Source organism: Globicephala melas, chromosome 8, assembly GCF_963455315.2.
Source record: "Globicephala melas chromosome 8, mGloMel1.2, whole genome shotgun sequence".
In the NCBI taxonomy this organism is placed as follows: domain Eukaryota; kingdom Metazoa; phylum Chordata; class Mammalia; order Artiodactyla; family Delphinidae; genus Globicephala; species Globicephala melas.
Genome location: NC_083321.1, coordinates 64,540,207 through 64,562,284, shown reverse-complemented (window position 1 = coordinate 64,562,284; position 22,078 = coordinate 64,540,207). Strand labels below are relative to the sequence as shown.

At 37.6% G+C, this 22,078-nt stretch overlaps 1 protein-coding gene and 1 long non-coding RNA gene across 7 annotated transcripts in view; one reads left to right on the top strand and one right to left on the bottom strand.

The window, feature by feature from the left end:
* Nucleotides 1–22,078, top strand: part of GRM5 (glutamate metabotropic receptor 5) — a 549,516-nt gene that overhangs the window by 457,036 nt on the left and 70,402 nt on the right. For all 6 annotated transcript variants that reach the window (XM_030835853.2, XM_060303882.1, XM_060303883.1 and 3 more), the window contains 2 exons: nucleotides 6,845–7,013; nucleotides 11,715–11,841. In XM_030835853.2, coding sequence (XP_030691713.1) covers nucleotides 6,845–7,013; nucleotides 11,715–11,841 — 296 coding nt within the window. The remainder of the gene's footprint in view (nucleotides 1–6,844; nucleotides 7,014–11,714; nucleotides 11,842–22,078) is intronic.
* LOC115841685 (uncharacterized) overlaps nucleotides 1–22,078 on the bottom strand; it is a 256,481-nt gene that overhangs the window by 166,731 nt on the left and 67,672 nt on the right. The gene's annotated exons all lie outside the window — the stretch shown is intronic.

Here is a 22,078-nt window from a genome sequence, read left to right as displayed (position 1 = left end):
TGTGTTTATCGGCACGTGTTTCCTATCACAGTCCTTTCGAATAATAAGAGCTAATGTTTGTCTGACACTGCTTATGTGATAGACCCTATTCCAGCTAGTCTAAAAGTATCAACTCATATCATCCTCACAACAAATCCTTGAGGCAGGCGCTTCCCTGGTCCCCATTTGATGGCCAAGGAGACAGATGCTTTGGAGAGGAAGGATCTTGACTGAGGAAGTCACTGCATCTTTGGCAACAGCTGTGACGTGTTCAACACCAAAGTCCAGACTCTAAATTCTTAAGTGACTCTTCACATGAGACTTTTAATCCATGAGGGATAATGTCATTGAAATGATATTCTGACTTGTAGCAGGGCTGGGTCTTTAATCCGCCCTGCATTAGGACAATCAGGGTCCTTTGGTTGCCTGCTGTAAAATCCCTGGTATTTTTCCAGCAACAGCTTTTGCTTGACAGGTGAGCTTGGAGAGGGTGTGTTTACACTCTTTTTGCAGCTGATCCTGCCAAGAGAAGGTCCCATGAGTCCCTCCCATGACTCACATACCATGTGCCCACACATTGTACCAGCCACCTTGGTCTAGCTTGTTTCCATATTCCTGATGTGAACTGGAGCTTGTCCCTGATGCAGCTGTTACTGTCTCACGAGCCAAACTTTTTAAGTGACAGCAGTTCCAAGTCATGCAGCCAAGAGGAAAGGTGGATATTTTCTCTATTTTAGAGAGTTGAAGAGTATTGCTCCAAGCAAGCCGTTTGTCAAGATAAGATGTTTCAAATATTGTTTTCTACTTTTTGGCTATTCAGTACATTCACGGGAGTGGGGGCAGGAATGCAAGCATTTTCCCAGGGCCATAGGGCACTTCACATTTGTTGTAAGGCTTCTTAGGGCAGGTCAATGAATGAGCTCAGTCTTTAGGCTCAGGTCAAAGCCTAGGCTCTGATATCTTCGCATGGATTTATTCTTCCTGTGTGCACCCCTAGATCACTGACATCACCTTGGGATTTGTTCATAGACTCTGTTGACTCTACTCTGTTGTAGACTCGGTTCAAACAGTTTTCATGTCATGTACCCAAGCCAGTTCCACAAACCAGACAGTGAAGAAATGGCTCAGCTCTATTCCTCTATTAAGGGAAACCTTAATAGATCAGAACGTCACTATCTCATTCACAATCCTCCAAATATGCTGGAATGGGGTACATTTAGGACACTGGTTCTCAACCATTGGGGGAACATGAATCTCTTTAAGTTAAATGAAATTTATAGATACTCCCTCAAGGACAACATCCATAAAATTCTGCAAACAATTTCTGGAAACTCATGGAGACTTTAGAGACTTTTCATGCATAACTAAGGCTGGGTATTACATTAGCCCACTAATAAATGATCAGAATCTGCCTCTGAGGGCATAAGCCAAACTCAGGAAAAGGTGCTTTGCAACTTTTCTGGTTTCCCAATTAATCCAGTTATAGGTACAAAATAATTATAACTAATATTTGCCATGTGTTTTCTTAGCCACGTACTTAGCTAAATCCTCTATATTTTAATCCTATGAGGTAAGTAATATTATCATGTTCTTTTCTAGCCGAAGGCTCACAACTGAGGATTACAAAGATTAAATGACATGCCCAAAGACAGTCTAATACATGAAAGAGTCAAGATTCTAACTCAATCTTGTGGGCTTCAATTCCTGACCCTGTACAACAGCCTGCCAATTACAGTATCAAAATCAAAACAGCACTATTCTCCTAGAAATGTATTTGTAGGCACTATGTTGTTATTTCTCTGGAGTAGAAGTTGCAGCTCAGCTGGATCAAAGACATTCCAACCTGGGCAATGAACCAGAGGAGACTAGGGTGATTAGGGGTTCCCCTAAAATGCCAGAGTCACAAGAGGAAGATCCTAAAGAGAGGAAGCTGGGAGAGGTGACAACTCACTCTGGCACACATACCTATGGATAGTTAGAGAGAGTCAAATTTAATCACTGTTTTTAAGCCTCACGTAATCAGACTACTATCAGTACATACATCTTTAACGAAACCCTTGGGTCAAGTGTATTACAGAATTCTGAATTTTTTTTTTTTTTTTTTTTTTTACTGTAATGAGCTTTTTGTTTTTTAACATCTTTATTGGAGTATAATTGCTTTACAATGGTGTGTTAGTTTCTGCTTTATAACAAAGTGAATCAGCTATATGCATACATATATATCGATATCCCCTCCCTCTTGCGTCTCCCTCCCACCTTCCCTATCCCACCCCCCTAGATAGTCACAAAGCACCAAGCTGATCTCCCTGTGCTATGAGGCTGCTTCCCACTAGCTATCTATTTTACATTTGGTAGTGTATATATGTCCATGCCACTCTCTCACTTCGTCCCAGCTTACCCTTCCCCCTCCCCGTGTCCTCAAGTCCATTCTCTACGTCTGCATCTTTATTCCTGTCCTGCCCCTAGGTTCTTCAGAACCATTTTTTTTTTTTTTTAGATTCCATATATATAGTGTTAGCATACGGTATTTGTTTTTCTCTTTCTGACTTACTTCACTGTGTATGACAGACTCTAGGTCCATCCACCTCACTACAAATAACTCAATTTCATTTCTTTTTATGGCGAGTAATATTCCATTGTATGTATGTGCCACATCTTCTTTATCCATTCACCTGTCGATGGACACTTAGGTGGCTTCCGTGTCCTGGCTATTGTAAATAGAGCTGCAATTCTGAATTTTTGATTTTACAGAAGTCATATAATGCCTCCTGCATACCGTGGAGCACACTTTTTAAACAACGCATTAATATTTCTACAGCAAAACATGTGAATATTCATAGGAAGTGTGATAAATAAAGTATAAATAGTCTCATGACAGTGTAGATCAAGTTCTGTCACTAGATGAGTTGAGAATGGGTCATGTTTTGCTGCCAAGTGAGTTATGAAAAAACTTATGGTTTTCAGAGCTCTAAGGAGTTCAGGAGTTATAGATAAGAAATATGGACCTTTACTGTTTGCCATCAAGGGGACAGACCACAGGTTGGCAAGCTATGGTCTACAGGCCAAATCGGGTCTGCTATCTGTTTTGGTAAATAAGGTTTTACTGGAACACAGTCTCTCTCATTTATTTAGAGACTATCTGTAGCTATTTCATGCTACACTAACAGTGTTGAGTAGTTTCAACAGAGGCCTAAAATATTTACCGTCTGTCCCTTTATAGCAAAAGTTTTCTGACCCCCAATAGATATACAGAGAGTCCACTGACGACTAAGGTTTAACAAGCCTAGCTGTTGCCTAGGACTGACCATAAATGGGCAGAGGAAACATGGAGAGTCAACGTCAGCCTAAGTACAACTGATTATTTAAGGCAAAAATGTTAACATTATATTGTGGGGTTTATAAGTATGGGGATGTAAAACATTTGACAATGTGGCATAAAGGAATGGGGTATAAAAGTGTACAGGGGCAAGTTTCTTATATTTTACATTAAGTGACACAACATTACTTTAAGTAGAATAAGTTAAATTAAGAATGCCTATTAAATCCCTTGGGCAGTTAAAATTTTAATACAAGAGAAATAACTAAAAAACCAAGAGAAAAACGCTTTAGAAAAATTGGTTAATACAAAATAAGGCAGGAAAAGAAGAAAAGATGGACAAAAACAGATATGACAAGTAGAAAATAAGGCTGGAACACTAGAAATTTGCAGATACTGACCTGGTTTGCACACAGATTCTTAATATGTGGCTCTGTCCACAGAAGGACTTAAAAAAGCACCTTAGCCTCAGAACTGTAGACTGAGAGGACCTTAAGGGTCATATAAATCTAGTATTCTCCATAGTCCCTTCCCCCGAATGATGTTTCAGTTTCCCTGACAACAACCTTGCCTCAGCCCCTTGGGTAAAGAGAACCTCACTATCTTCTGAAGAAGCCTGCTCTAATTTTCAGAGTTATAACCACTTAGAAAGTTCTTTATTTCTGTTCAACTGAACCCTGCCTTCCTCCAGTTTCTATTTTGTGCTTTTTTTTTTTTAAACATCTTTACTGGAGTATAATTGCTTTACAATGGTGTGTTAGTTTCTGCTTTATAACAAAGTGAATCAGCTATACATATACATATATCCCCATTTCTCCTCCCTCTTGCGTCTCCCTCCCACCCTCTCTATCCCACCCCTCTAGGTGGTCACCTAAATAGACATTTCTCCAAAGAAGATATACAGATAGCCAACAAACACATGAAAGAATGCTCAACATCACTAATCATTATTTTGTGCTTTTAACTGAACTTTTTTCTTTTTGGTTGCAATACATTTTATCTGTTTCTTTGTTTGGTTTTTTTTTGAACACTTTAGGAAATTCATTCGGACAAATTTTTAGTGTATTTCAACTCTAAACTGTGGCCAGTTAAGGAAGAGACAGACGTGGGGAACCAGAGAGAAAGGGGAAAGAAGGAAAAAGTATTAAAGAAGACAGATTACACAAACCCACACTCAGTGATGAGACAGAAGGTTCAGGAGCAGAGATGGAGAAACCAGGGGGCCCAGTGAGAGAGGGCGAGACAACAAGAGTGAGAATGAGAGAGAATTAAACAATGGGTTACAATGGCAGAAAGCCATTATGTACTTTAATTCTTATCTAAAATTTAAGTAAGAGTATTTTTCAAACACTCACTCTCACTTTTGATGAAGAATAAAATCTATATCCTATCACTGAAAACCAAAAGAATTCATATTAATTGACGAGAGAAGGGAGGAGGGGTCTTCTTTTACAGAGAATTATTCTTAGCTATTTCTTTTTTTCATGTACTGCTACCAAAGATTTTTACAATCATGTTGTATTTTCACAGCTACAATCACTAGTGATAATATCTCTGTGGTTGTCTGGTAAGTAAGAAGTAATTACCACAAATCTAAGGGCTAATTCCAAAGGGAGGATTCAGTATCTGTAATAAATTTAAAGTAGGTTGATTGGTTTGAACCAAAATTAAGGTTTAACTTTTCTCAAAATCACTTCCCTGTCAAATATGACATTTTCCATTCTATAGAGTTATCATGTTTATTTTTCAAAAATTGGATCCCTTGACTTTTTACCATTTCTCCAATATAAAACAGATTTCTACAACAGTTAAGCAATGGAAGTTGATCTTTTAGCTCTATTGAGTTTATTTGGAGTAGTCTAACGGAAAAGAACCAACAGCAGATTTGAAGTATTAAGAGTGAGTATAGACTTGCATTCTCTCCAATCTGGTATCACTCATTACCTCACCAAGTTTCAGGTCCATTATCTGTACAATTGACAGTTTGGACTAGACCTCGTCAAAGTTAAGTTAACAACTGATAGAAATGGGTTGATGGCTCATTTGGGGGTGAGCAATGAAACTCTCTTCGTATCTCTTCAAATCAGTAGCAGCAAAGAAAAAAAATCTTCCTGACACTAACATTTCTTTCTTTCTCCCAGCCTAGAACGTTCAAAGGTCATTTGCTCACAGGCAGTCAGTCACCTTTTGAAGCCTTAGAGGCCCATGTAGCCAATTCGAAGCAGCCAATGCCATAATGTATGAGTTCTTTTTACCTCAGTGCTCTGTGTTCGAATATCTCAACTCACTGCATGCTTAGTAGCCACTGCGTAACTGTGACAGAGTGGAAATGTGTAAGACTCAGCTCTGTATCCTACAGATTGGTACTTTTAGAGGTGGAAATTAGACAGTTGCTCAAAATTGTTACTGACTGCAAATAAAACACTGTAGGATAACACTGAACAGCTAATCAAACTTAAGAATAAGTTAACATTCTGAAAAAAACACTACAGTAAAAAATGTGATTGGGAGTGAAAACAGAATAGTATCATTTTCAACATAGGTCCAAACAGATTGATGTCAGCTTTGTTCTTAGCATTTCTGTATGAGCATTGGTAATCTGGTCACTTGAACCCAAAAGCTAGAAAGTTTTCCATACGTATCAATTTTCAGATAGCTCAATATGCTAAGCACGGAGGTTGAAGGAAGCATTTAGAAGAACCTGTCTACCAATCCTAAAAGTCCTGGAAAATAAAAGCTCAGGGTACTATGTGAAGACACTGTACACCTAAGACATACCTACAGATGTGTCTACAGGAACTGACAGTGGTGGTATTGCTCATCCAGTGTCCTCAGATTGGAAAATTATTTCAGAAAGCTTCTCTGGAAATGTGTGTGTGTGTGTGTGTGTGTGTGTGTGTAAAATCTTATAAATAATCACATTAACTTTCCCTCTTTACATCTCTATCCCCATATGAAGTCTGAGAATTCACGAGGTTCTAGTATCTTCCAGCATTTTTACATTGCATGAGGTGCTTTAGAAGCTATCGATTTTCCGAATTATTTTAAACATCATTCCTGAAAGTATCTTTATACAATGAGTTTAGCCATTGATAAAGGGTAAAATGAGAAAGGTAAAATCAGGTCGTATCCAAATTACCTCCTCATTCCCTAAAGCTGAAGACAAGATTAAAGATTTACCAAAATTCTCCCTTGGTTATTAGCAAAGGAGTGGAGATGAAAACCTTGTTATCTTTTTAAGAAGCCTAAAAGTAGTACTTGTTTAAACTTCTTGAAGTTATTCCTTTCATCATGCTGAGGTCAAGTCACCTTCTCACATGGGATTATTTTCTATTTCAGGTATAAGCTTGAAAGTTTTTTTAAAAAAAAGGTCTCTGAAGAGAAAGTGAAACAGACAGACTTTTTGTTATTCTAAAGTGTACTGTCATGGAAAATTCCAGTGTCACCATTATGACAATAGGTACATTTTGGAGGACAGAAATCTATTGCTTCTTCATAGCTGAATATTTATATTTTTAGCTGAATAATTATTATATTCTTGTTCCTAAGGTATGAAATAATGAATTTCAAGGAAATGGGAAAAGATTATTTTGATTATATCAATGTTGGAAGCTGGGACAACGGAGAATTAAAAATGGATGATGATGAAGTATGGTCCAAGAAAAGCCACATCATCAGATCCGTGTGCAGTGAACCATGTGAGAAAGGCCAGATAAAGGTAAAATGGAGTCTGTGTTTCTTTAATTTTTGTTGTAAATTCAAAAGTATTCATTAGCATTGACTTTAACAAGTTTAGATATTTGTTTTGCCTTTTCCACTGTAAGCTTCTAATTTTTAGAAGAAATTTTTTTTTAATTCTTTTCCCATTAATTCCTTATGATATCTAGTAAACCCCACAATAATCTTAGTAGTTGGACTGGCTGAACCAATGGAAGAGTCATGCCCACACCCTTTCTACTCATGTAAGCCTTTAAAGACATGCTTCCTGGGAATAAATAGTTCACAGCTGGAAACTACATCAATTTCCAATTAACTTAAATATTTACCCAACTCCTACTAATGTAATAGTTTACATTACAAAACTATCTGTTTACGTTACAAAACTATTTGTTACTTAGTTTACAAAAATAAGTCAGACACATTTACTCTTAGAAGATTTATAGCGTAGATGAGGAAAAATATCATGGGCACAGATAAGTAATGTCATGTAAAATGTGATGACTTCATTAAGAAAGAAAAAAAAGGGAGCTAAATAATTTCATACAAAAGAAAGGGACAGGGACTTCCCTGGTGGTGCAGTGGTTAATAAGATGCCACACTCTCAATACAGGGGCCCTGAGTTTGATCCCTAGTCAGGGAACTAGATCTCACATGCATGCCGCAACTAAGTGTTTGCATGCCACATCTAAGGAATCTGCATGCCACAACTAAGGATCCCAGGAGTCACAACTAAGGAGCCTGCCTGCCACAACTAAGACCCAGCACAACCAAATAAATAAATACATATTTTTAAAAATGAGTTACTATATGTCAAATAGTACAGTGCTGTGTACATGGTGCAGTAAAGGTGCGATAAAAATTTTTTTTTTAAAAAGGGACAGATTTCTTCTGAATAAAATGTCAGACACTGAACCATGAAAAATGGATATGACTTCAGAGAGCGATGTAGGGAAATGATAGTTTATGTAGAGGGAATAATAACAGGAAAGGTACAGAAGTAGTCAGACTGTTCTGGAATAACAGTGAATAATCTAGAGGGCGTTGCTCTAAATGGTTATCGTAAAAGAGACAGTTGCAATGATAGATTGAAGCCACATTTGCAGAGAGTTTTGGATGCCACACTAAACAGGCTGAACTTAATTTGTTATTAACCAGGAGTCTGAGAATAATTTTGACCAAGATGCTGACATATAATAGGTGAAGATGCATGGGTGGAGTTATGAAACATAAATAAAGAAAGAAGAGACAAGTTAGAAGGACACTGTGATAGTGGTGACAAGGTCCCTGAATTATGGAAGAAACAGTGAGAACAGAAAGGGGGTAGGGGAGGTATTTGAAAGAAACATTATAGAGGTAGCCTCAATCAGCTCTGGCTATCAATCACAAAGCCTAAAATATTTACTGCCTGGTCCTCTGCAGAAAAAGCTTGCTGACTCTTAACATTCAGTGATGGTCTGCATCTTGGCCAATCATCTTGCAGTTAAACACTTCATGTGAAATTCTTTCTAGACTCACTTAGAATATCAATTGTTCATAATTTCCAGTTCTTCCCAGAGAAAGATTAGTCTGTATAAATTACTACATGGAAGTTGTCTCTGTTTTGACCCTTCTCAGCAATATAGTTTGAACCTATAACTTCAAAATATTGAATGTTGGGCTTCCCTGGTGGCGCAGTGGTTGAGAGTCCGCCTGCCGATGCAGGGGACACGGGTTCGTGCCCCGGTCCGGGAGGATCCCACATGCCGCGGAGCGGCTAGGCGCATGAGCCATGGCCGCTGAGCCTGCGCGTCCAGAGCCTGTGCTCCGTGATGGGAGAGGCCACAATAGTGAGAGGCCCGCGTACCGCAAAAAAAAAAAAAAAAAAAAATATATATATATATATATATATATATGTATATAGAATGTCTGTTTCAAGAGATTTCTTTATATATACTTTTCTACTCCCTTCTCCTGGGAATAACTTACCCAGTGGAAGAATCTGACTCCCTATTATCATATTTTCAATACTAGTTAGTTTGTTATAATAGTTATAGAGTCTTTTTTTAATCCCAAATTCTATTCTCCTAACCAGATCTCATTTTCACTCCATTAAATATACAACTGACTACATTTTCTTGATATGGTTTAATAAGGTCACTGAACAACTTCACTAATGATATCAACACATCACAGAATTGTTCAGAGTTGTTAACACAATGCCCACGAAAGGACACTTAGTCTAGCAAAGGTTCAAATATATAATGTACTGTTATTCCTAAAGAAAGCATCACTACTTCCAGGGTGCTTTTTTACACTTTTTTTAAAATTTTTATTTATTTATTTTTGGCTGCTTTGGGTCTTCATTGCTGCGCGCAGGCTTTCTCTGGCTGCAGCAAACATGGGCTGCTCTTTGTTGCAGTGCACAGGCTTCACATTGTGGTGGCTTCTCTTGTTGCAGAGCACAGGCTCTAGGCGTGTGGGCTTCAGTAATTGTGGCTCGTGGGCTCTAGAGCACAGGCTCAGTAGTTGTGGCGCATGGGCTTACCTGCTCCATGGCATGTGGGATCTTCCCAGACCAGGGCTCAAACCCGTGTCCCCTGCACTGGCAGGCGGATTCTTAACCAGTGCGCCACCAGTGGAAAAAAATGGAAATTAGTCTGAAAGAGAACTGTCACCACCTCCTGTATTCAAAATGAGTGTGAAACAGAACATAAATAACAAACGAAAAAAAGGAAAACAAATCACTTCTGAAGGATCAGAAGAAGACAGTAAGTTGTCACTATTGATTCAAAAAAAGATTGTAATATTGGAATTAATCTTGGAAAAGGGCATGAGCTTACTCTGGTAAAAAAACTGAAATTTACAAAGCAATGCAAATTGAATCACAGAAAGTTAGCACATTTCTAAGAGGAAAAACGCAACTGCTTTTGTTTGCCAGGCTACTAAGAAAGAATCCTTCAGCATTTGAAATGTGCCTCCTTGCATTACAAAATCTAGTAACTGTCCAATGATAGTTTTACCAAGTGTGGCTGAAGTAACCCTGAAAATGAAATTCATGTCTCTATATGGATACTTATATGTATATTACTAATAAAACAGTTAATATTTTTAAAGTGTTCTACAGTTTCCAAATCATTGTGATATTCTATTTAATCCTCAGGAAACTCTATAAAGGCAGGTATTATTTTAAAAGCATTAGTCTCGGTTGGATGAAACAGGATCAGCTGGGAGACTGCTCAAGGCTGCACATTATTTAGTGGCTATGAGTAAGACTAGAACCTTGGTGCCCCTTGATTCTCAAGCCAGTATTCTTTCCTCTGCATATTTCAAAATATCACGAACTCTATCTTTATACAAACCAATAAGGCTGAATATTTATAAGCATGACCACAAAGTCCAACAGGCATTATTTGATCCCTCATTCACCCACGTGTTGTGTGAAATCACCACGCCTTAGTTTTCGTCCCTAAAAAAATGAATAAAATAAAACCAACCACCTTATACAGAGCTGTTCCAATGTTTCAATGAGATGACACGACATGGCATGCACTAAATCACCAGCGAACAGTCAACATTCTTATGAAGAATGCTTTCAATAGATTAAGCAGGTCTAATTAGCAATTTTACCTAATTGATCTGGTTATTTTAGGGAAAGGATGTTTCAGGCCCTTTTGTCATTTCCTACTTGTATTGTTGCGATGTCAAGAGTCAGCACAAGGGACAGTACAAAACAGAAGAAAGGCGTGCCAGCCTACAACTGTATTTGGCTATAGATATCTAGACATTATTATCAAAGGTCATTAATAGAGTCAGCATCTAAGACAAGGATATGAAGTGTAACCACTCCTGCGTCTGGTTATTAATCAGAGTTTTAATTATTTATAGGAATGTTTAATGAATGCTGTCTCTATTCCACAGAGGCTATTCATGCACCAGTGGTGGAAAAAAAATAAAAGACATCCATTTCTAAAGAATAATATCAAGGACTCTTTCAACTGTTCAATTATTTTCCATTGCCTTAAAAAAATTAAACACATGAAGAGGTATATAATAGTCTCAGTGACCTTAACCATCTTTATCCCAAGCAAATCAAAACTACTAGAATAGGAAGGAATGGGCTGAATTATTGAACCAGATTTTTAGTAGAAACAGTCTAAGAGGTGATCTCCAGAAAAAAACTTCATCGTCTGCCTCTTAATTCAAAATAAATTCCTAATTATTTTTTATCAATATGGATATATTTTTGAACTTTAGCAGGTATACAATGTGGGTTTTTTGGCTAACAATTATTCAACTAGTGGAGGGAAGCCAAGGTAAATCCAGAGAGCAAAAGTTCTTAATTTGAAGCAAAGAAAGGGCACGAACTCTGGGAAAAATTCAGTTACATACACACATACAGAAATGTGTATATATTTACATGTGAGCACAAACACAGACGCTTAATACAGGTATCTAAAGCTAGTTACCAAAGATTTGCACTTAATTTCATTCTTGAGCCTGTCACCAAAAAATTTAATGATGTGGGACTGGTTGCTTAAACTCACCCCGTTTCTTTAATTACAAAACGAGAATATTAATACTTACACTGCCCATCCGAAAACATTTGAAATAACTTACGTGAAAGCCCCCTTCTGCTTTGTAAAGCAGTACATTTGAATAAAGGATTGCTGGATTTTTATCTATGTGAAAAACTCATCAAAATTTTAAATATCTGCCTTAGGTGATCCGGAAGGGAGAAGTCAGCTGCTGTTGGACCTGCACACCTTGTAAAGAGAACGAGTATGTCTTTGATGAGTACACCTGCAAGGCATGCCAGCTGGGGTCCTGGCCCACGGATGACCTTACAGGTACATGTAGCACAATGTCAGCACAGGTACATCCCCCAAAATCAACTCAAAAAGGACACAGACGTGGGAGGAGGGGGGTGACATCTCCAAGCGTTTCTCATCTTGGTGGAATTGTTTATGCAACAAAGAATTTCCTAAGGAACAGATGCCTTCCCAACACCTGGGCTCATCATGAAAATCTTTAGATCGCTCGGAGAAATCGGCCTACATTCCTGCCCTCACCCCCAAACTGGATCAGAATCCTTAGGTTTTCTACTGGGCATTTTTAGTCCATCTTCAGGATATTCCCAGAAGTTCCTAAGCAGGGCCCCAGTTAACTGCAATTTGAGGTGTAGAGAGCCGGAAGAGACTAAAATATGCTATGACATATCCAAGACAAAAAGGTAGCACAGAATTAGGTAGAATTTGGTCTAAAACTCTTTGTTTCTCTTATTGCTTTTCCTTAATCTAAACCAGAAACTTCCAACTAATGAGTTTTCAAATAATGTCAACACAGGGTAAGGCTCATCTCTGCTTGGTTTGGGGGGAGTTTGGGGAGGGGGGTTACTTTTTGTTTTTGTTTGTGTGATGTTTTGGTTTAGGAGTTTTTTCCTCCAAAAATGTGAAGGAATTACTATCATTGTGTTCTCAATATGGTATTTCACAGCTATTTCTAATCTTTACATTATGAAAACAGGATACCTTCCATCTTTCCTTCCAATTCCTTCAATAAACATTTAGCAAATGCATATTAGATGCCTATTTGCCTACCACCGACATAAAGATGTAAAAATGAAGATATGCCCTCTATCGTCAAGAAGTTAATGAGGGAGGTAAACAGTAAAAATGTGATTACAATAAATGACACAGGTGTGTGGACATGGAGTATGAGGAGGGGACCTGTGAAACTAAGTTTTCCAGGGAAATAAGAGAAAAAGACATTCCAGGCAGAGGGCCCACCACGTGGTATGTCAGGTCACCTAGTGGTTTTACAGTTGAGGTGGATTAAGCACAAACTCCTAGAGGTTAGAGAATTATAACATCATCAGTGTTAGAATCGACCCCTCATAGGACAAGAGATTATCCATGGTAGTTGTATTAGCTTATTCCAAAAACCTGGTTCTAAAAATCCTGTGATTCTGGGCCTTTTGAGGCCAGCTCACATTAAGACTTGTTTTCAGTGATTGGTATTTATGCAGAAGATATTCCTTTTCTTAAAAAAAAAATTTTTAAATTCTGATTTAATAAAACACCCAAGTACCTTGTGATAGCATTTGTGTCCTGTTTTCACCGTCAGATGATAAGCTTTCTGATACTCATACATCCTGCTATCCCCAGAGCCAAGTCAGTGCTGAACACAAAGTCTTTAATAAATTTAGTTTACAGATAAACTAAAGCACACACACGCACACACGCATGCACACACACACATACAGTAAAAATGTAAGAAAGAAAAAAATATGATTGGTTCTCTTGTGAGGGAAATGAAGAGCAGTTTTGGCGATCTTTTCCTTTATACTATTTGTTTACTTTTTTCTAATTTCTGATTTCAATATGGATTATCATTAAACTGAAAAACTATTTCACAGATTCAACTATCCACGTGGCTAAGCACCTTGAACGTGAATATGCAGATGTAATTTTTTGTCCTATGTTTTTAAAACTATCACAATGAACATGGTCTGCTTTTTCATTCATTCAACAGAAAAGTATTTTATTATTACTATTTGCACTATAATAATAGGTGCTGGAGAAATTGGGGTTAAAAATAGACATGGTTCTTATATCATTTACCATCTTGTTGGGAGAGAGACATTTCTTTCTCTCTCTCTCTCTCTCTCTCTCTCTCTCACACACACACACACACACACACACACACACACACACACTCAGACACATACAGACAGGCATGGACAAATTGTGTTAAGTAGTATGAAGTAAAAGAACAAGAGTAAAAAAAAAAAAAGAAAATATTAGGGGAGACATAATTTAAATTTGTGGTCATAAAAGATCTCTGAAGAAGTGAAGATTAGCTGAGACCTAAATGATAAATACAGAAATAGCTATCAAAACATGATGAGAAGGGCATTTCTTACTGAGGCAAAAGCACATGTGAAAGTCTGTTTATGGATAAGCCAATGGAAAAGCAATGTCAGAAGAGATCAGAAAGGTAGCAGGGGCTAGATCATATACTGTCTAGCCTTGTAGAACAGGTTCAGGATTTGAGTGTTTAATACCAAGTACAATGAGAAACCTTTGCAGGGACTGTAGTAGAAGAAGAATACATGATTGGATATATAATTTTAAAACATTACTCTGGTTGCTGTGAGGGAGAATAATTTGGATAGGGATGGAAAGTGGAACCAGGGAGATAGGCAGGATGGTTACTGCAGGTTGCCATTGCAGGCACCAAGAGCTCTTGGTATCTTGGGCTAAACAGGGCATTGGAAGATTTCAGATATACTTTGGAGTAGAACCAACAGGATATACAGATGAATTGGTTGCAACAGATATTAAGTAAGGCTACCAAATTTTCTGCCTTGAGGAAAATTTGCACTCTTTGATAAGGATCAATAGTTTGGTTTTAGACAAGATCAGCTTGAGATGTCTGAGATTTTCAAGTATGAATTAATTAATTTAACAAATTAAGGCCTTAGTTTGTGCCAGAAATGTAATAGAAACTGGAAATGTAAAATTTAGTCTGAGTTTCCAAGAAACTTATAATCTAGTGGGAGAAAAGCATATAAATAAGTAACCATGCAGTAGACCAAGTGCTGTAGGTGAGAAATGAGCAAAGTATTACGGAAAAATGGAGAAGGGCACACCTAACCCTGGAGAAATTAGATAAGGTTTAGTCTTGAGGCATAATCTTTAAGCTCATTTTAAAAAAAGGTAAGAAGATCCTACTGGGAAAAGTGTGCAGCGCTGAGGCTACGAATGGCACCATCATCCTCCTAATTTCTCCAAACAAAAAGAAGTGAGTCATCCGAACTCTTCTCTCTTCTTGGCAACCGGTATCCAGTCACTTAGCAAGTCTGCCTATTTGCATTGCTAAATATTCTTCTCCCTCCTTCCTCTCCATCTATTGGTACAACTCTTCCCTTGACTAAGTTATCATCTCACATTTGACTATTGCAGTAATTTCCCAGTTTATTTCCCTACTCCCAAATTTATGCCACATGCCTCCAAGTTTGTTTTTCATCTTGCTACAAAAGACAGATGTGTCCCTTTCATTTCACTGCTCAACACTGACCAGTGTTTTCATATCTCTATGGGATATGTCCAAGTTTTTCGACATGGCATACAAAATTCCCTCTCTCCCTCACCCTCCTATGATCTTTCTAATTTCAATCACCATCACTTTATAAAGCTCATTTGACACTCGAGTATCAAGGGCTGCATATAATTCTCATCCACACACAATGCTATTCGACTCCTCTATGTCCGTACAGGTGTTACCCTCCTTGCCTGGAATGCACTTACTCCACTTTGTTCACTTTCACCTTACTCCACTCCTGCTCACCTTCCTTCCTCAGCCCAGATGTCACCTTCTCTATGATACCTTCTTTGTGGTACTTAGACTAGTAAGTCCTCTATTCTGTATTTCTTAAGCAAATTCTGCTTCCCTCATTACATCATTTTCAAACTGGATTTTAATGGCCTATATCCTTGTCTGCATTCCCTACTGAATCCTTAGTTTCTCAAGGACATAACCATATCTCAATCACCTTTGCATTCCTAGCATCTAACACAATGCTTGACACAGAGTAGGCACTCAGCAAATGAGTGTCGATCTGCAGTAAATGATGGGGAGTGTTACAAATGAAGATGGAAGTTAAGTATTAGGGCCATGCTCTGAAGACAGCCTTGAACTAAGGAGTCTGGACTTTATCCCATAGACAAGTGTGAGGCCGGTGAAGATTTTCAAACAGAAGAATGAAATGATTTTTCTCTGGCTACATGCATACATGTGAGTGTGTGTGTATATGTGGGAGGGGAAAGAAAGTGGGAGGGGAGAAGGGAGAATAAGTACCAAACCTGAAAAGGTCTCCACATTGATAGTATGTGAGATTTAACCTTTCATTAAGATCTCCAGCACTTTTCCAAAGAGCCTATAGCTGTTTGCTGCCCATCTCATTGACTCTGATTCAAAGTAACTTGGCACTTGGCACTGCTAGCTAAGCCAGAAGACTGCTCTGATGGCTTCAGCTGTTCCAAAGCCTGCCACAGAGATGCTTGGGGCTGGCTTCAGAGGATACTGTAAGTCTTTCTTCTACCCAACTGGCTTACAGTTACCCCACTTCAGCCTATAACGTGACAGCTCGGGTCACTTTGGGTCAGTGCCCCCATTGTGATAATGGCAACTAACACATACATGTTTCCTGTGTGCCAGGAACTCGTTGAAGCATCTTACAAATGTTAATTCATTTAATCCCAGCACAGCTCTATAAGATTGTTAGCACAGTTAGAAATCTTAGAATTGAATAATTGTTTAGAAAAACTAGGAGTGGCAATCAACTGACATTAATATCTATATTATATTTAGCCATTTACTCTTATATATTCATAGAAAGATGTCTGAAATGAACATTACCTTAAGAAAAAATGTCTATGAGCGGTGAGATTGCGAGTTACTTTTTTGCACACACACATACACACACACATATGTGCGTATAATATTGAGTTATATTAAGAGTATGTATTTTCATCAATATATCCATTAAAATAAATTTTAAGCTAGCCATATTTTTAATAGCCATCATAAATTGGCAGGAACCAGGAATTAAGAAGAGAAAGAAAGAAAACCAGGCATGAAAACCAGGAAGAAAATAAAGAAAGATTTTAAATGGAGGATGAGGGCAGAACCTAACAATATTCCTAATTCAAATTATTTTCATTAAGTACAACAAGTAGTTATTCTTTCCCTAACAATCTTCAGGTATCCATGTTAGCAGTGAATAGGATAAACAGGACCCCTGCCCTCAAAGTGATTATCATCCTAAATATTGACAAGTAATAATAAGATGCTGAGCGTTAACAGAGAAGACCAGAATGGTGTAGGAGCCTGTATCAGTGGAAGCTACTTAGATGAGGTTTAAAGTTGCCTCTTCAAGGAACTGTGTACATGCAAGAATTAAAGTAAAGTTGGAAGTAGGCCAGATTCAAATGAAAGAGAAGAGTGTTTTGGACACAGAATATAGAAACTGAGGAGGAACTGGGAGCACGGGGGCATGGGGGAGGGAGGCAAGCCAAGCAAAGGCCAACTCTTGCAGGCCTTCGTAAGCCATGGTAACTATTTTAAAGTTTATTCTAAGGGAAATTAAAAGACATTATTTATTCATTCAGCTATCTATCTAGTCATTCACTCAACAAATATATAACTATCACTTCCTCTGTTCCCGACAATGTTCTAAGTGCTGAAAATATTTCTCTGACCAAAACATAAAATTCTCTGCCCTTATGATGTTTACATTCTAGAGAACAGTTTTAAACAGGGCAATTATTATCTCCAGGAATATCCAACAATTGAAATAAGAAAGGAAATACAATCATGATGGACTGCTTTATAAATATTATGCACACAGTCAAAATGCAAAGTGTAAATATTGTTTAAAAACATGAGTAGAAAGGATACTGATTTCAGAATGATGGTTTCATCTGGAGAGAGATGGGAGGGAGTCGGGTAGGATTTACAAGAGAGGTTTCAATTATATCTGTAAGCTGTGTGTATATGCAATTTGAAACAAATATGACAAAATATCAACATTTGTTAAATCTGGATTTTTACGTTTGTTCTGCACTTCCCTGCATATTTAAAATTTTTATAATTTAAAATACTTCATATGATTTGAGCTATTTAAATACTGAATACTAGAAGATAAAATTTTTAAATAAAGACTAAATTGGGGACTTTAAAAGAAGGAAGAGAGAAAACCACAGTAAGGAAATTTTGCAAGTCACAATGTGAATCTGTTGGTGGTTTGGACTGTGATGATGTAGTGGGAATAAAGGGCAATGAAGAGATCAGAAATTTAAAGTAACAGGAGGAGGTCACTGTTTCGCTAAGAGAAGAAGATAACTGCAATGTGGTCTGGTTTGAAAGAGGAAAGAGGAAAGAGGGAAAAATAGTGGAAGGCGACAATTTGGCTAGGCGCTCAGAGCATTCCCTACAAGCTTCTGCCCACCAGATGCGTGCAGAAACTGTCCTAGAAAGAATCTTTAATTTGTTTTCTCTCAAAGAATTTGGGATGGCTTATAAGTAGCAGATCTTTAGCTGCCCAGTCCAAAGCTACAGCCATGGAAACCCTTTCAGGTGGGTTTGCCAACTCTGGCAACCTTCCAACAAACCCAAGTAAAAAGAAAAAGCAAAAACAACGCGGCTTTCAAAAAGTAACTCAGTGGGAAGCTTTATGACAGAAAGTTAGAATGATTTCCTGCTTCTCACACGCAAAGAAATGTATCTTATTTATTTTAAGTGCAAAGCTGTAAACTGGAAGGAGGGCAGTGCCTATCAACCTTTTAACGTCAATAGGAACATTCTCTAGGAAGTTCCTTTCGTTCCCTAAGTTACCTAATTGCTTTGGAGGTTGGAACCTTTGTATCTTCACTTCAGGGGCAAAAACAGAACAGAGTCAAACAAAAGGGAGTTGGTGGGAAGCTGGGAGGGAGTGGAGGATGAGCTCCAAGAAGGCAGAACCACTGACAAGTTTTACAACTCCAGCATTTGAGTTACTCTCTTCCTATAAATACTTCCTTCATTTGTGTTCCTCAGTTTGTCCTGCTTTTCTTGGGACATTTTTTTTTACCTTTTAATAAATAAGTAAATAAAAACGTGGGGAGAAGTGCTTTTCATCACCAATATTTTTTTAACATCTTTATTGGAGTATAATTATTTACAATGGTGTGTTAGTTTCTGCTGTATAACAAAGTGAATCAGCTATACGTATACATATATCCCCCATCCCCTCCCTCTTGCATCTCCATCCCACCCTCCCTACCCCACCCCTCTAGGTGGTCACAAAGCACCGAGCTGATCTCCCTGTGCTGTGTCGTCACCAGTATTTTTAACTATCTTATGCATTATCCTTTTGAATCCTATGAGGTAGACCTTATTATTTTACAGCTGAATTAATTAAGACCCAGGAGGATTCTATAAGTTGCTCAAGGTCACAAAACTAGTGGAAAATCAAGCCCAGGCACTGTGATTCCCCCATTTGCTGCTACACCACATGCCTTTCTTCATAATCACGTTTTGGAGCCCCACATTTCCAGGAAATTACAGAAAGAGAAAAAAATTCAGCTTTCAAGCTGGTCACATGTTAACTATCTCCAGGTTGCTATGATATTTTTCATTTCAAATGTGTGTAAAAAGTGCTGCCCATTTGATTACTACAATTCAATTTGGATGAGGAAAGGGTAAAAAAACCCTTTCCGTTTATTATGTGTTTCTGATTCTTTAGGGGAAATCTGTTATGAATTTAGATGAGAAATATGTGGGTTTTATTATTATAATTTTAATAAATAGTTCCTGTTAATATTTTGAAAGGAACAGGTTTTCATAATGGCAACCTCTAATTTCTTGGCTTATCTAGGTTACATAATAATCTTAATAGGAACACATGCTCTACAAGCTGGTTATCCTATCATTCATTCAGCAGAAGTCATTGTTTAATCAAGTTTCTACACTGTTTTCAACACTGTGCTAGGTTCTGTTGATAAAGATACAAATGGAAGGTGTCTGACCTTCCATTTCCAGGCCATCAAATGTCCACAGTAGAAGAAGACTGACTTACATAATTGCATTAAGAGTATAACATATGATACATACGATAACTGAATTGTGCATTGGTGGCATGCAAGATAGAAGTACTCATTAGCAAATAGCTCCAACTTGGTTCAAACAAAGCACTGGGCACCGGACACATAGTGATCATGGAGCCACAATTCCTACCCTCGAGTATCCCAGAGGCTGGCAGACACACACACAAATAAAGAGCAATTTCAATAAATTAAGTATGCCAGGCATATAGGAGAAACTGATTTAATGTTTGTCCAATAAATAATAAGAGAGAGAGGAGGAATAAGGGAAAGAATGAATGAATGAACAGACCAAGAAAGGAACGAAGGTGGAAGAAAATAAAGTGCTAGCCTGAGAGTAAAAACTAATTACACTGAGGAGAGAAAATTAACCAGGTCTTGGAAGTTCAGTGGTACCTTCTGGGAGGAGATGGAAATAATGCATGTGAAAATGAGAAGTTAACCAGGTAAAAGGGAGAAGAATTTTCAAGGAGAAAGAAAAACCCTAACGAATATATCTAAGGAATGTGTATTCAAAAATATTTTTTCCAACATAACCAAGCTATTTTGAGGCAAGTGAATCACTATTTCACATTCACTTTTCCTATCAAAGCCTATTTATGGAAACCATGCTTTTCTAAAGACCAAGCATCATAACAGTGACCAGCTGCTGTAAAAGGAAGTGACTACTTTGCTTAACAATAGAATCCCCCCCAGGTCCCTAAGCACTTTCTAGATTTTCCTTACATTCGTTACATAGACTCACCAATACTATCTAAGGAAGGTGAAATTTATAACAAACGTTGTATTAAAAAATACAGCTGAAATTTTTGGCTGCGTGTGAGACATGTCTGGAACAATTCTTCTTTATTATCTTCCAGTAACATAGAGGTTTAAATCTCAAAAGGGTTGGAATTAGACACATCCATGTTGAAATCCACACTCCACCAATGACTCACTGTGTGACTTGAAGCAAAAATAAATTTCCTTCTCTGAGCTCCTCTTACATAAAAATGGAGGTAACAGTAGTAACTAGTTCACAGAAGTACTGGAGAGATTAAATAGCACACAAATAGTTTGGTACCTGTTAACAGTTCAGTTATATTAACGATTATCACTCTACTGTTAATTAAGTTTAAAAGATATAGTGATGAGAAATGAATATAGAGATTGATTGATTTAAAGATAAATGAGAAAATTTGGAGAAAGTTCCAACCTCTACTGAAAGTCTTCCCCATTTGAAAGTAAGATCCTCTAAGTCAATGATTGTCTAGCCCAGTAAATGGCACAGAACAGGCAATGAATTTGCATTTGTTGAACTAGCTTACTATTATAAATATCTCTTTTAATGTCACTTACTTTACCTTCTTAGCTTTCTGATTCCAAATGAATGGGTTACACAAGGTTAACGTGATTTGGAAACTCCAGAAGGATAGTCATGAGCCACAACAATACCAAAAGGCATCTGGCATGTTTCTTTTTTTTTTGTCTTGTTGTTTCCCATTTATTTCTTTTAGGTTCTAGAGTGCTGACAAATTCAACTACAGTGCCCACTCTTTACTGTTTTTCTTTAGATTAATATATTTTGCTATTTTGTTATCAATGCATGCATGACAAGAAGTACATTAATCACTGCTTGTACATTAACAACTGGACGCATAAACTAACCACATTTGTTATTTTCTGTTAATGTTGGTTGTTTCCAGTTTGCCAAAGTACATTAAGAACATATTATGTGAACACTAAAGTAAACACAGTTTAATACAGTCACCTGTTTTTGTCTTCCATTCTAAACTGAAATCTATTACTAAGACCGATGTTTTATTCCTCTTATGCTTGCAATTGAATTCTTTTTCTTTTCCTGCCATCTTTTTTTTAATCACTCTCCCTGATCAAAAGTTTTTCTGGTTTCAGTGGATAATAATGGCATCATTATCCACTTTTCCTGTTTTCCTCAATGACAAAAAAAATTAACCTTGTCGGATGAATCTAGCATCTATTGCCTTTAGTGTTTTTACATTTATATCTAACTCTGTGTTTGAAATAAAAGTAAGAATAGAGTTTTGGAGTGTCCCAGGGCTCAGTCTTCATCCTCTTTTCTATCTACATTTGCTTCACCAGTGATCCTACCCAGTCTCTTGTTCTCAGTTATACACTGAAGATTTCTGAATTTAAATATGTAGCCCAGACTTCTCATCCAATCTCCAGACTTGAATATTCAACTGCCTACTTGACATATTTATTTTAATGTGCGATAGATATATCAAATTCTACATTTCCAAAACTGAAATCCAGGTCTTTACCTTCCTGATCCCCAAGGCTGCTCTATCCTTAGCATTCTGTATTTCACCTGATGGCAAATCCATTCTTTCAGTAGCTCAGGCCAACAACTTTGGAATCATCTTTTGCGTTTTCTCATATCCTTTGGTCAATTGGTCAGGAAATTCCACTGACTCTTCCT